This window comes from Gymnoscopelus braueri (genome assembly GCF_963280865.1).
Source record: "Gymnoscopelus braueri genome assembly, chromosome: 16".
NCBI classification, from domain to species: Eukaryota; Metazoa; Chordata; class Actinopteri; order Myctophiformes; family Myctophidae; genus Gymnoscopelus; species Gymnoscopelus braueri.
The window spans coordinates 51,719,474-51,734,859 of record NC_137616.1 but is presented as its reverse complement, the minus strand read 5'-3'; the positions used below and the strand labels follow the sequence as shown (position 1 = coordinate 51,734,859).

General features: G+C 42.3%; 1 protein-coding gene across 1 annotated transcript in view; it reads right to left on the bottom strand.

Moving 5' to 3' along the window:
• map7b (microtubule-associated protein 7b) overlaps window positions 1–15,386 on the bottom strand; it is a gene marked incomplete at its 5' end in the record, with an annotated part of 94,121 nt that overhangs the window by 52,331 nt on the left and 26,404 nt on the right. The window contains 2 exons of the mRNA XM_080452928.1: window positions 3,172–3,249; window positions 10,116–10,301. Coding sequence (XP_080309054.1) covers window positions 3,172–3,249; window positions 10,116–10,301 — 264 coding nt within the window. The remainder of the gene's footprint in view (window positions 1–3,171; window positions 3,250–10,115; window positions 10,302–15,386) is intronic.

The window sequence follows — 15,386 nt, the reverse complement described above, 5'->3', positions numbered from 1 at the left end:
CCACACACACACACACACACACACACACACACACACACACACACACACACACACACACACACACACACCCCCCCCCCCCCCGTGGTCTGGTTGTGTTATGTAATGCTTTGTTGGGGGGCGGGGGGTTGTCTATGGTTACAGGGCAGTCTGGCTCAGAGCTTACATGTAATGGAGTAGGGGGCTTCATGTGTGTGTGTGTGTGTGTGTGTGTGTGTGTGTGTGGGGGGGCAGGAACTTGGCTTCACACTAACGCCAAGGAAGTCGAGGCGACACCCCGCAGTGGTCCTCACAGACCTTGACTATGCGGATGACATCAGTTTGCTCTCTGACAACGTGGAACAAGCACAAGAACTACTGAACAGGGTAGAGCTAGAGTGCGCCAAGGTCGGCCTCAGGCTAAACGCCAAGAAAACTGAGGTCCTCACCTACAACGTTCCACCAGAACATCAACCTCTGACTACAGCAGGAGGCACTGTGCTGAAAGAAGTCGAGGACTTCAAATACCTGGGCTCATGGGTCAACTCAACTGAGCAAGATCTTAAAGTGAGGAAGGCACTTGCATGGAGGGCCCTGAATGGCATGACCAGTGTATGGAACTCCAATCTCCCCCGCCAAATCAAACTCAGCTTCTTCTACGCGACAGTAGAGTCCGTTCTTCTCTATGGCAGTGAATGCTGGACCCTGAAACCAGCCCTTGAGAAGTCCCTGGACGGGTGCTACACCAGGATGCTGCGTGCAGTGCTTAACATCAGCAAGAGTGCGCATGTTACCAACATAATCCTGTATGAGGGAATACCAAGGGTGAGCGAGAAGATTGCTGTAAGGAGAATGAGACTAGCAGGACACTGCCAAAGGCACCGAGAGCTGCCAGCCAGCAAACTGGTGCTGTGGGAACCAACACATGGGCACCGGTCAAGAGGACGCCCCACACTAACATATGTGGACACGCTCAAGAAGGATGCAGGAGCCCATAGCACCAATGAGCTGGCCAGATGTATGGAGAGTCGGGATGACTGGAAGCAACGATGGAGGGCTCGTCTGAGGACGACCTAGAGAGTCAGGTTAACTCACCATGCTGCGCCGAGGTTCAAAGAGTTTAATGCACGGCACTTCCAAAGTTTGTACAATGTTTAAGTCACAGGAGCTGGTTTTCATATCGTAAATATGAACGTTGGCCCAAATCTTGCGTTTAATCCACATGGTTCTTGTTTATTTGTGTTGCTGTCACAGACCATGATAGCAGAGTCATACTGGTTAACAGAAACAAACTTACCCTAAAAGCGGAGGATTTCAAAATAAGAGCCGCTTGTAAAGATTAGTCGACAGTAGTTTTATTTTTTTGTCTACTTACAGGAAGTAGAAGTGACACATCAGTACCAGCGACGGTATGCAAGAGGTTTGCATCTGTTCTGCCGCGCAACATTTAAAATAAAGCGACATATGTTTCTAAATGTATATAATTCACACAGCAGGGCCCGAATATATACATTTGTATAAATAATAATAATAAGAATATATATAATATTATAATAAAATAATATATATATATATATTTTTTACAATAATATATATTTTTTTAAATACATAATTCACACAGGGCCCTGCAGGCTCAGGCCGTGGAACACAAGTTCCACTAAGTTCCGCGGTTAATGCGGCCCTGAATATCCATGAATTCAAGTCTCCATGGGGTGAGTAATATATTAAAAATATATAATTTTTTTGGGGGTGAACTATCCATTTAACGCATACATGGGCAACTGGCGGCCCGGGGGCCACATGCGGCCCCCACCTTCACTTAATGAGGCCCCCACCTTCACTTAATGAGGCCCCCAGGTTAATATCAGAATAGTGATTATATTATTGATTTCAGCTGTTATGATTCCAAACATACAAACATGACCCGCTTTAATGACTTCAGTCTATATTAGTAGCTTAATGACTATTATTAACATTCTATTGTCTTTTTTATGTCCAATGTATTTGTATTTAAGTTCATAAAGTTAACATGAGTATAACTAAATGCATTTGATATTAAATAAAAAAATATACTTTTCAGGATTCCAATTCAAAAATAGCAGATCTACAAGCTCAAAGCGCATTGCGACGCGTTTTGAGCTTGTAGATCTGCTGTTTTTGCTACTTTTGTGTGACAAAGAATGGTGAAGTACGGCATTAATTTCCTCAGAGTCATTCATGACTCTGAGGAAGGTCGAAAGACCGAAACGTCAGTCATATTTGTTACTTGCACTGCATAAATAAAAAGGCTTAGATAGTCCGTGCTGCTCCAGCGTCTTTCCCTTTTGCATCCATTGTCTCTACCCTTGTGACGCACCGGACTGGCCGTTTAAGGCTGAGGCGCAACAGTAGAATCCCTTTGTGACCACCTAGAGATGTAGGCATTTAGCAGACGGGGATAGAAGAAACCCTCAGAGACCTCAGGCCCATTCTACAAAACGCCACATCAGTAGGTCTCACACTTTGAACGGTTGTCAAACTTGTTCATGTCGAGGACCCCCTCGACTTGACACTTATCAGCCCGCAGACCCCCCATTTGAAAGGATATGCCAGGGACCCCCCCATAAGAGAAGATTTTTTTTTACGGCTCTAGCGGTGATTTTCAACCATTTAAAATTTCAAAGACCCCCAGTTTGACATGCATGAAGCTATGGACCCCCCATGTAATGGCATTTCTATCTCTGGGACCCCAATTTATATTGTAAAATCACTGTTAATTTAACTCTGAAGGCGGTTACACACCGGCGAATGTGCGAATATACGCAAAATTCGGACTAGTTCCGAATAATTAAAAGACGCTTTTTCGCTTCGCTTTTCCGCTTTTTCGCGCCATGTACGCTTGCATTGACTTTATAAGGTTTTAAAAAAAAGGGTATTATTCGCACGAAAAAAATCGCCCCGGTGTGTAAGGACCTTGAGAGTGCACAAATGGAACCAAAAGGACCCGTAAGGGTTCATTTGGTTCCATTTGTGCACTCTCAGAGTTACAGACCCGTAAGGGTCCATTTGGTTCCATGTGTACACTCTCAGAGTTACAGACCCGTAAGGGTCCATTTGGTTCCTACCTATCTATCAATTAGCTGGGGACCCCCTGGAACTCTCCCTCAAGGACCCCGAAACTACTTGTATTATATGTGTGTCTGAAGGAATACGCACCGCTCTGCTTGTCTCTCTCCTCCCGTCTCTCTCGGGCCAGCCTCTGTCTCTCGTCCATCTTGTTGTAGAGCAACGAGTCTGCAACACCAAACACCAACACAATATAAACCATTAAACCACCCGGAAAAAAACTGTTCTATACAATGATTAGATCAAATGACGTACTTTTACTTTTACCGTCCCTAGAGTGCAGAACACGTGGAGTCTGGCAGATCCTCTTTTTATTTTAATGCATGCTTGGTCTTTAACCCATTAATACCTGGAACGCATCTGTGTCACTTTAGATTTCTTTGGCTATTCAAAAATTTTTTTTTTTTTTTTTTTTTTTTCCAAAAAAACTGTTAGGATTTAGAAAACATTTGTAAGAATCGCCTCAGGTCTTAATGGGTTAAAAACTCACTCACAGCAGCAAATCTTCGGATCACGATATATTGGGTTCTGAACATTCCCCCCCCCCCCCCAAAAAAATAATAATAATAATTTAATTTTAATTTATTTAATTTTTTAATAAAAACATTTTAAAAAGTGTGATAACTCGTTCTTGGCACTCAGAGAGTTAAAGTAATAATAGGTAACGTTTTCAACAAAACTAAAGTTAAATTGTATATCTTTTGTGAGTGGCAAAAGTTTCACAACACCCACTCCATGAATTTCACCCCCGGAAGCCTTTTATTTATATATTTTCTATTGAACGATGTCGGGGGGGACTTTCCCGGGAAAATGACGTCATCTGGCCGGAAAACGGAGGCGGAAATGCACTGGTTTCCTGTTTGGCCAGGAACTACCGCAACGGTTTCCTGTTTGGCCAGGAACTACCGCGCTAATAACAAAAAGGAACCTCACGCTGATTTTAAGAGAATGTAGGATTGGAAGATCGAAAAAGAACAGAAAAAGAAAGCACAGCTCATGGTAACTAATGCTCCACTGGCTAAGAAAAACGATCCGCAGATAGTATAAAACAATTAAAAGAACGCTTTTTGAAACGCTTCCGGCTTCCGGTGAAAACAAATGGAATTCTGGGTAATCGAGGACTACGGAAATTGTATGCAGTGACGGTAGTGACCAGCAGAGGTTGCTAAAAATCGTTATTTGTGAATCTGCATTGTACAACTTTAAAGAGTTAAGATACTCAAAGGAACAAACTGCTTCTCTAGAGTGAGTGATGCCAACGACCCAAAATGTGTCTCAAACATGGGGAAATAGGGGTGTCACGATACGCCTAATCCACGATTCGATTCAACTTTAGATTTTAAGGTCACGATTCGATTCGATTGTCGATAAGATATATATTTTTTAAACGTCCCTTTTTTCAGCTTTGAGGGCTATATGATTATTAATTTAGGCTATCGTCTTGATTTGTAAAGAAAAACACATGTTTCTCAATAAGTCCCTTTTATTTGAATAATATCAAATGAGAATGAGAATAACAAAAAGGGTTTTATGCCCTTACAACAACTGTCATTTTCAGATTCTTCTTTAAGATGAGTTAACAACAACATTCTTGTGAAGCTCTATAACTAAATAAAATCTAAATACAAAGTTGAACATGTAAGAAAAAAGGATCCAAAGACAACTGTTATTTGGCTACATGTTCTTAAACATCTTAAAGTATGTTCACATTGTTTGAACAGGTAAGAGCTTTAACAAACAAGAAATGTGAATAATAAGCTAAGCCAGGGGTCTTCAACAGGGTTTTGTTTTGTTTTACCTTAACCCCATCCCTTTTCTGAGGTGAACTTTAGCCAAAAATAGCAGATCTACAAGCTCACATGAGCTTGTAGATCGGCTATTTTGGGCCGAGAGGTATAGGTGTAGAGGCGAAAAAGAGAAGACGGAGAAACTATCAATATGGAGCATAATCGACAAACGGTAGCCGTTTTGTCAGCAACGCGTCGGGTGCCCTCATAATTCACTGGGAAGCCAAAATATTGCCAGACTTTTGACTTAAGGAAGCGGGAGGGTTTTCTAATTCTTCCGTTTGTGTATCATCATCATTACCATCGCTGGCTTCAGCAGTGGCCATGGTGAAATGTAAAGTAGTAGCCTAGTACAGACACAACGCTACAGCGGTCTCTTTCTCCTCCAAACTCCTCTGTGGTGTGTGTGGGTTTATCCTGTCGTCTTTTTTTTTCCTCCCTCGTCGTAAGCATGCATGAGCGATGCACGGAAAAACACAACAGCGGCTCGAGCATCATAGATATAGAAACCTAGATACCTCATTGGCCTCTGCAGTTCGTTGGAGCGACCTGTTTCGTATGGTGGCCGCCATATTTCCGGGGGCCACGGACACTGGCCAATCACAGTGTGTTGACTACTGGCCAATCACAGCGCGTCTTTTCCAGGACTTGTCAGAATCTAGTTGTCCCGCCCCCACCTGCCTCTGATTGGCCTACTGAACGCCCCCTTCTGTGACGACCGCGGAAATTTCCAGCTGCCCCCCCCGGAAGCGGAAGCGCGTCCGCCATACAGACGCTTCAGAGCCAGAGGAGGCGTCTACCTTTATACGTCTATGTCGAGCATGGCTTCACCCGGACGCGCAATCGGATGTGCGCATGCGCGGGAGTATTATTTTTTTAATTAACCCTTGAATCGCGATACGGCTTTTGATTCCGATACACTGTATCGAAGGTCATTTTCGGTTCAATTTCGATACAGTGTCGAGTATCGTGACACCCTTATGGGGAAACATGCATTCTACTATGCAGCCACCAAGACGAGTTTTTCCTAGTAATTCAGGGGTCTTCAACAGGGGGTCCGGGACCCCTAGGGGGTCCTCAGAGTTACTACAGGGGGGGGGGGGGACAGCCAAATATTTGTGTGATATGATTTATTATTTTTTTTACATTGACCACTTGAACCCTAGCATGCCTTTTCTGAGGAGAACTTTAGCCAAAAATAGCAGATCTACAAGCTCACAAGACGTTGTGAGTTTGTAGATCTGCTATTTGTGGCAAAGAGTTATAGGTGTAGAGGGAAAAAAAGAGCAGAACAAGTAAAAAAAAAGAAAGTTTAAACTTAAACACAATTGTATACATTATTGAGGGGGTCCCTGCTTCATCTCTCTCTCAGCTAGGGGGTCCTTGGCCTGGAAAAAAACATTGAGGACCCCTGTAGTAAAAGAATGGGTCAATTCCAAAAAAACAGCATGTTGGCAGAGGGAAGGCAGGAGAGAGAGAGAGAGAGGTCTAGACCAATGATGTGTTTACACACATTAAGACAGGACGCACAGGTGACCGTTTCATGTAATCAATCCCCAACAGATCCCCAAACCTGTTGTTTTGGGGTTCGCTGGTTTCAGTTCACTCAACCTCCTCTGTGTGTTGGCTAGTGAGGCACGCCCTAGCGAGACATATATACTTCACCCCGCAACGGTATTGCGCACCGAGAACAGCTGACAAGAACAAGCTCACAACCGCGTCGCGGATGCGACCGCCGTGAGCTTGGAGGTCTGCTATTCTCGGCCGTTCTCTGCACACGGGACGGAGGGACGGAGCATACATTTAGGCTTGACGGGCTGCAGCTGAGCGAGTAAGAGCAGGTTCTGGTGCCGTGATCATAGAGCGCTCCTTCTGTTCTTATGACGGCCACTGGAAGGAGGGGTCTGGGGGACGACTGCTTTGAATAGGGAGTATGCACATGCGTCACTTTTCCACCGGGACACGCCCCCCTCATCTAGACTGAGTGGTAAAACATGGAGCAGCATGGAGCGTTGGACACGCCCCCCTCATCTAGACTGAGTGGCAGCACATTGAGCAGCGTGGAGGAGCTCAACGGTCCTGCTTACCACCGTTTCTAAATGTCACATGATACAGGAGGCAGCAGGACGTTGCGTTATTGAAAACGAGCGCTTCCAAAATCTGACACTTAGAAAAAAATAATCACCTGCACAGAATGTATTGACAGAAAGTAGCTCATAACACGTCTCTACGGTAGAGATGCCGCGATCCGATTGACAGATCGGATATCGGCCCGATATCAGCTAAAAAATGGATATCGGATCGAATCGGATCCCAGGAAAATGACCGATTAAACGCTCCGATTAAAACACTCCAGCACTTTCTAACCAGCACGTTGTGAAACTTTTCTGGAGAGGTTATGTTCTCTGTTGGAGTAATATCACTTGATCAATCCTTTTTTAACATTTAGTTTTAACATAAAATCAGTAATAAAAAGTAAAGATAAAAAGCGCGGACCGCGGTCGTGGCCGCGCGCCACATGTTGTACGGGCTGACACATGCAAGCAACACAGAAGTGCGCAGCGCGTCCTTATCAAGACTTCATTAAAATTCTCCGTCACCGTCATCAACACAAGTATGTTTATAAATACCTTGTGACTGTTAAGTTATATCACCAGCCGATCAAACAATACGATTTGAAACGCAAATGACAGATTCTGGCTGAACTAACAACACTGGCTTTTGCGACGCGAACCTCTCTCGCAGTGTAAAGCAGGGGCCAAGGATTCGTCAGTGATGTCACATCATCGACGAATCCTTGGTACCTTTATGTGTTCTACTTCCGTGTCGCATAGCAGTGACAACACGGTCGAATCCTTGGTATCTTGATCCTAGCCTTTCAACGTGTGTTTACATCAGCGTCACTACACGCTGTATTTAGATTTTTTTCCCACGCTCGCGCTAATGAAACACTAAACAGGATTATTATTTCATGTCAACATTCAAGTACAGCTATCAGAAGATGTAACTCAGGTAAAATAATGCGTCACTCTGCAAGTTTAACTAAAGTTTTCTACCTGTAAAAAGTCATTTCTTACAAACATAATGATTTTTTAATCATCCTTTCCTTGTCAATATATCGCCATTTAAGGCAATGATATAACATTATGTAGTGATTTGATAACATATACATAGCAGCCACCAAGCCAGTTGAGTTTTGGTGATGAGCCCCCCATCCCCCCCCCCCCCGGACCGAACCGAACCGAACCATGCCTTGGTCCGCGAACATTTTATGAACTGTCAGCAGGTCCGTGGTAACAGAAAGGTTGGGAACCCCTGGTGTTAATCATTAACCCACAGGATTGAGGATTTATTATTGTCCGTCTTATGAAAAAAGACAATGCCTACATAAAAGGGAAACTTAGATGGCATCTTTTGCAACATAATAGGCCTAGCTGTCCATAGGCTCTTTACACTGATGGGGACGCATTTGGGATAAAAGATAAAGTGATTCAGACACGCAGCAAAATACTTTTCTTTTCTTTTTTCTGAGTGGTGTGCGGAGCCAGAGGTGGGGGGGGGGGGGCGGTTGGAGCGGAGAGGGGGGGGGGGTCAACGTGAGATAGACAGTATAGAGACTATTATGTGCCTTATCGGATCGGAATTAATCGGAATGGTTTGATGCTGCCTGATCGGAATCGGATCGGATCTCAAAAACCTTGATCGCAGCACCTCTACTCTACGGTGGATTTTTATGAAACACAAAACTTTGCAGATAGAAAGAGGATAATTCAAGCTTTCCGTACAGCTGCCATGGTGGTGAGTTTAACGTCGTTTAATACAGTCAGATAGGACTTTCCTGTTTGGATGTATTGGCTGTCAAGGCCAGAGAGTAGTTTTTTTGCCACTCAGTAGGCTTTCCCGCATAACTTCCGGGTGATGATGTCACACGCATAGCCTCTATTGTTATTATTGTTTTCACACAACGGAAACCAAGGAATGCCCCCTATACCCGCATATCTGTATAAATACCTCGAAAAAGTCAGTGACACCCACAGCCACGAAACTAGAGGGAGCGTAAACAACAATCTGGTACCACCCACCCATAAAACAAACATGGGCAAATTCTCCTTCTATAGCACAGCCACCAAGGAATGGAATAGTCTAACCCCATCCCTCAAAAAATGCAGTTCGCTGGGCTCATTCAAAACAGCCCTAAAAACTCATCTTTCTGGAGGCCGAAAGAGGAGCTAGTACCAGTTTCCCTGTAGACAGACGACCCCCCCCTCCTCTTTTTTGTACATATTTTGTATTTTCCTCATGCTTTTTTTGTATATAATTTTTCTTTTTCCATGCTTCCCCCCCCCTTTTTTGTACATATATTTTTTTAATTTTGTCATGCTTTTTTTTCTTTGTACATAGTGGTATTTTTTCTGTATTATCTGTATTTTCATGTTGATTTTTGAACTGTTTGGTTGCTACTATATATGTCTATGAAATTAACTCAAGGACCCCAACGGAAACAAGTCCGCAAGGACTTTTTTGGCCGGACCTTTTAGACAAAAGCATTATAAATGTAACTGTGTTGTTTTACATTCTTTTGCCTAATAAAAATTTCAATCAATCAATCAATCAAGGATTATATATTTCAAGAGTGAGAGATCACAGTAAAAAAGAAAAACAGCTTCTGAAAGTTTGATGGGATGCATTTTTACACGTGAGGCTGTGACCCCTTTTACATTGCATCTTATGAGCGTTGGGGTTCATTTGGTGCCGGCCTGCGCACGCATACTGGTTCTTATCAGTGTGACGTAGTCTGTTAAGGGTCTATACATCTATACATACTGGTTCTTATCAGTGTGACGTAGTCTGTTAAGGGTCTATACATCTATACATACTGGTTCTTATCAGTGTGACGTAGTCTGTTAAGGGTCTATACATCTATACATACTGGTTCTTATCAGTGTGACGTTGTCTGTTAAAGGAAAGATCCAGTCATTTTAGGTGTTTGCTTTGATGTGTCGCTAATCACTCACCAACATATATTACCAGGGGCAGTTGACTTTTTTCATAGAAGCCCCTGCATGTTGTCCATTGTGGAGACCCCTTCCACTGGCATAATGGAGTAATGTGGATAAACAAAAAACGCCTATTTTAGCAGCTCCAAAGTTCGTTTAGTTTTTTTCCCACTAACCCTCATTATAAAGTGTACTGAATTCTCCTTTAAGGCGTCTATAGAGAAACAAAGGGATGTGGTGCTGCCTATACCTGGCTTGTAGAAGACAACATTGTTGCTGGGGCTGTTGCTGCTGGTGGCGAGGGTGGGGGTGGGGGTGGGGGTGGGGGTGGGGGTGAGGGTGGGGGTGAGGGTGTACGTCTGTCCAGAACCCGACGAGGCTGGACGGCTGGACGAGGACACTCTGCCGTCCCCCGACCTGCACTGGAGGTCTGAGGCTGGAGGGAGAGAGACACAGAGACACACAGAGAGACACAGAGAGAGAGAGAGAGAGAGAGAGAGAGAGAGAGAGAGGGGGAGAGAGACACAGAGAGAGAGAGAGAGAGGGAGAGAGACAGAGAGGGAGAGAGAAAGATGGACAGTGAGTGCATTAATTCAAATGGAACATGGCCTTGTCCTCTGAGATCCTAAAGCAACAGAAGGTTCAGACCAAGGGACCAGCTTGACATTTTTACATTGACTCCAATACAGAAGAGACAGTTCATATGAAATGGCCTGTAGTTTCACTGTTTTACCCTTTACTGCTGCTGTCAGAAAGAATATTCTCTCAATGTAAGCGGATGGGTTTTTGACACAACTTTAGACTTCAATCACCAATCAATCAATTGACGGTAAAGTAGGTTATGCTCTAGGAGGGGGCGGGATGATTTGATTGACAAGCTACACAACCAATAGCATTCATTCCCCGCCCCCGCTCTTGATTGACAAGCTACACAACCAATAGCATTCTTTGGGGATTGTTTTCCGGTTCCCGGTCGCTTTTTGGCATATATTTAAGATGGCGGATTTCAAATTCCTGAACAAATCGGCTTCTTCATCTCCATGTCCAGGCCTACAGCACTCATATATGGTGCGATAATGAGGCTCTTGCTCCAGTGTGCCCACACACACACACACACACACTTTTTTGTTAACATTAGATATCATTTTCAAGTCAATTCGAAAATGACTAATCACTCGTCAAAAATGTGAGTGCACACGCGAGCGCGCGTGCGTTAGGGCTGGTAAATGAATATTTGATATTCGAATATTCCTCGCATATGGGGAAAAATGTATATTCGAATATAAAAATGAATGGAAAAAAAAGTGTTTTAATGTTTATTTGACAATGTTTATTTGGGACAATACAAAAAACAATGTATCAAGTGTAAAAAAAACATGTATTTATTTATTGGATCCGAGCACTTATAGATACATTAGACACATTGTTTTTACAAGTGAGAAGAGAAGAGAAGAGATCTCTTAAGAGAGATGAAGCCAGTAAACTATCCAGCATATTGTTCAACATGATTCTGTCTGTTGAGGATCCAACATGAACATGACAGCCAGCAGCAGAATGGAGTGAAAAACATAAATAAAGAATGAATGTAGCATCTATATTCTCTGCTGTTCCCTCCCAGCCCGTCTACAGTGATTCATGACATTCTGTCAGCTCTGTGGTGACTCAGCCATTTGACTTACCTCCACAGGAAGGAACAGACAACACACATCAAAGCTGATTACTGCAACCATGTACAATTCAGGCATTTAGCACACGCTCTTACATTGGTGTAAAGTAACTTTTTACTTTGTAATGTGTTAAAGTACATTTACTTAAGTAAAATGTTCAGGTATTTTTACTTTACTGGAGTATTTCAGTACTGTGTAATGTTCAGTACTTTTACTTCTACTCCGCTAACATCTCAGAGGCAAATATTGTACTTTTTCCCCCACTTTTCATATTCCATCCTGATTGGCTAAGATTTAAAGTTTTGGAGTGGCTTGCTTTGAACAAAATGCCTCAAATCATGAAGTCTGACTGCCGTGAAAAATGCCTGTTTTAGCGCCACCAGGAGGCCGATGCATTCCGAACATTGGCTGGCCCACAATAGCCTACCTGACCTGGCGGAGACCTGTGCTCAGAGGAGCACTTTTTCTAGTTGTGTCTCTACAACAAATCTCTTTGCCAAAAAAACAAACCAACGAGTCACAATGCGTCTCGTAGCGTGTTCCGTTGTGAGCTTGTAGATCGGTGCATTTTGGCAAATATTCCCCCCCAGAACAGGAATGGTAGGGTTCAAGTTTGTAATTAGCATTTTAATTATACATGCTAATGATAACAGTGCTTTGAATCTATCTAGTCTTTAGTAATGGATTAAAATCTCCTCTCCAACTCACCTGAGTTGCCAGATTTTACGAGAGAAATAAGCAACCAGGTCTATGAAAACGAGCCCAAAATAAGCTATAGGCCACATGAACACTTTAAAAGTCTAATATGCATCAGCTATTTGAAAATAGCCGATCTACAAGCTCAGAACATGTCGCGATGCGACGCGTTGTGAGCTTGTAGATCGGCTATTTTCAAGGGAATCTTCAAAAGAAATGTTAAATATTTGGAATACTTTTTTGGAATACTTTTTCCAAACATTTTTCCAAACATTTACACAAATGTCGGTCACTGGCACAGAATATTTTCATATTTAGGTCCTTGAACATTAAATACACATTACATTGGGGTCCTAAACAATAGTAGAAATTTCAGGCCAAAATAAGTAGCCTGGAAAACACACGAATCTGCCATTGCAAAAAAAAAATTGCCCTTGGTAGATCTGGTCTGGCATCGCTCAGTTATGATTGGCTTTCACTCCCTCCGAGGTAGTGAGGGACAAATCAGGGCCCAGTATGCAAATATGGGGCGGGGTTTATCACCGGAGGCATGTTTTGAATTTGCCCCTCGGATATGCAGGTTCCACACAGAGATATATGGTATCAAAATGTACTTAAAATAGCAAAAGTAAAAGTACTCGTTACGCTGAAGGACCCATTTCACAAGTTTTCAAAATGTATTATTTTTATACATTTAATGTATAAAAATCCTTTGAAAATAGCCGATCTACAAGCTACCAATATATCACTGCGTGGATATTATTCTGGCCATGCCAGGCTAAACAATAAGCAACTACACGTTCAAAAACAAGCCCAAAGAAAAAAAAACTGCAAACGAGCAACTACCGATATAGCAACTTACTTAACAGGAAAACAAGCCCACATTTGCTTATAATAAGCAGACTTGGCAACACTGCAGCTCACCTGAGAAGGCTTGAGGTCATGGTTATAAAAACATAATGTTTATGACATGAAGGCCTGTATGAAATGATACAGCATGAATGGACAGCTGGTAACACGAGCAGGCCTTTCACACAGCGGGGGAAAGTAACTAAGTACATGTACTCAAGTACAGTACTTAAGTACAATTTTGAGGTACTTTTACTTCAGTGGAGTATCTCCAATTTGCAATACTTTTACTTCTACTCCACCACATCTCAAGAGGCAAATGTTGTACTTTTACTCCACTACAATTATTTGAAAACTTTAGATACTAGTTACTTTGTAGATTTGGATTATTATTACAAAACCACTTCAGCCCCAATTAAACTTTGGCAATTTGAAAATAGCAGATCTACAAGCTCAGATCTACTAGCTCTATCTACTAGCTCTACTAGCTCTACTAGCTCTACTAGCTCAGATCTACAAGCTCACAACGCGTCGCTTTGCGACGCGTTGTGAGCTTGTAGATCGGCTATTTTCAAAGAATTTTTATACATGTTATACATTTGAAAACTTGTGAAATGGGACATTCTGCATAACGAGTACTTTTACTTTTGGTATTTTAAGTACATTTTTATACCAATACTTTTGTACTTTTACTCAAGCAAACTTTCTAATTCCGGACTTTGACTACGTAACAGAGTATTTCTACATTACAGACAGTATTGATACTAAAGCATTTGAGTACTTTTTCCACCGCTGAAAGAACACAGTATATGAATGAGCAGCTAGGTAACAGGAGCCTTTCTCACACACAGCCTCTGGTTGTACCTGCATTATGTAATCCTCTGCTATTGTAATCTAAACACAGGGACTGGGTTGGGCTGGGCCTGCTGGGTCCTAGTGGGGATAGGGTTACACTCACGTCTTGTTGTCCATGAATTCATGTTTATTTAGACTTTTCTTTTTCACTCCCCAAAAAAAGACATAAAAAGAGCAGCTTTTATGTTGTCTCTAATAATCTGCTGTTAAGCCCTTTAAGACCGCGAACACATCTGTGTCATTTGTTTTAGAATTGAGCTAAAAAATAGCAGATCTACAAGCTCGTAGCGCAGCGCTACGAGCTTGTAGATCTGTTATTTTTTGAAAAATCGTGAAAATGTGTGCAAATCTTTGAATATATATTTTTAAAGCAAACTTTTGTAACTCAAATCTTTGCTTCTGGGGGGATTCTACTAATGTCTTCTAAATCCTAACAGTTTTTTGAAAAACGTAAGTTTCTATATCAGTGGTCCTCAAACTTTTTCATGTCAAGGACCCCCAAAATGATATGCATTTGGCCACGGACCCCCATCTCAAAATATGTTGTTCCAGGGACCCCCCAGAAGCAAAGATTTGAGTTAAAAATGTTTGCTTTAAAAATAATATTATACATTCAAAGATTGGCACACATTTTCATGATTTTTCAAAAATAGCAGATCTACAAGCCCGTAGCCCGGCACCGAGTGCCGGGCTACGGGCTTGTAGATCTGCTATTTTTAAAAAGCAAAAATAAATCTCAAATGACACAAATGTGTTGTTCCCGGCTTAATGGATTAAAGGACCACTTCACAGATTTTCAACCGTATCTTCGTATAATTGGTCCTCACTAATGCTCATTGTAATATGATTAAACATTGTCTATTCACTCTGTGTCTCAGAGGAGGGCTGTGGACAAACCTGACTACCAATGACATCATTTTGAAATATTGTTTTGTAATGAATGTGAGAACAAATGGCTTCTATTACAGCTAACTTTTCCAGGAACAGAAAGCCTATCAGTTTCTATTCGCTTGGATTCCCCCACCGATGATGTCACTGGTAGGCAGGGTTTCTGAACTGTCCACAGCCCTTCATATTATATGTATGGCACCATGTTATAATGAATTATTATTACACAAGCAAAGATACAACTATAAGAGAGTTTAAAACAACACAGTGACTGTGTTTGTTTTAACCACTACACCTTAGTGGAGTCCCCCAGGGCTATATACTAGGGCCCCTCCTGTTTTTTGCTCAACAAATATATTTGCTGAAAAAGGCATATCTACAAGATCACAGCGTGTTTCGCAGTGTGACATGTTTGTGAGCTTGTAGATCTGCTATATTTTTTTTAAATAGCCAACATATCAATGGATAAAGTGGTTTAAGATGATTGTGACCCCTGGGGGTCCCCGGACCCCACTTTGAGAACCTCTGCACTAGATACACAAGTGTAATGTCATTCTATAAGTTTA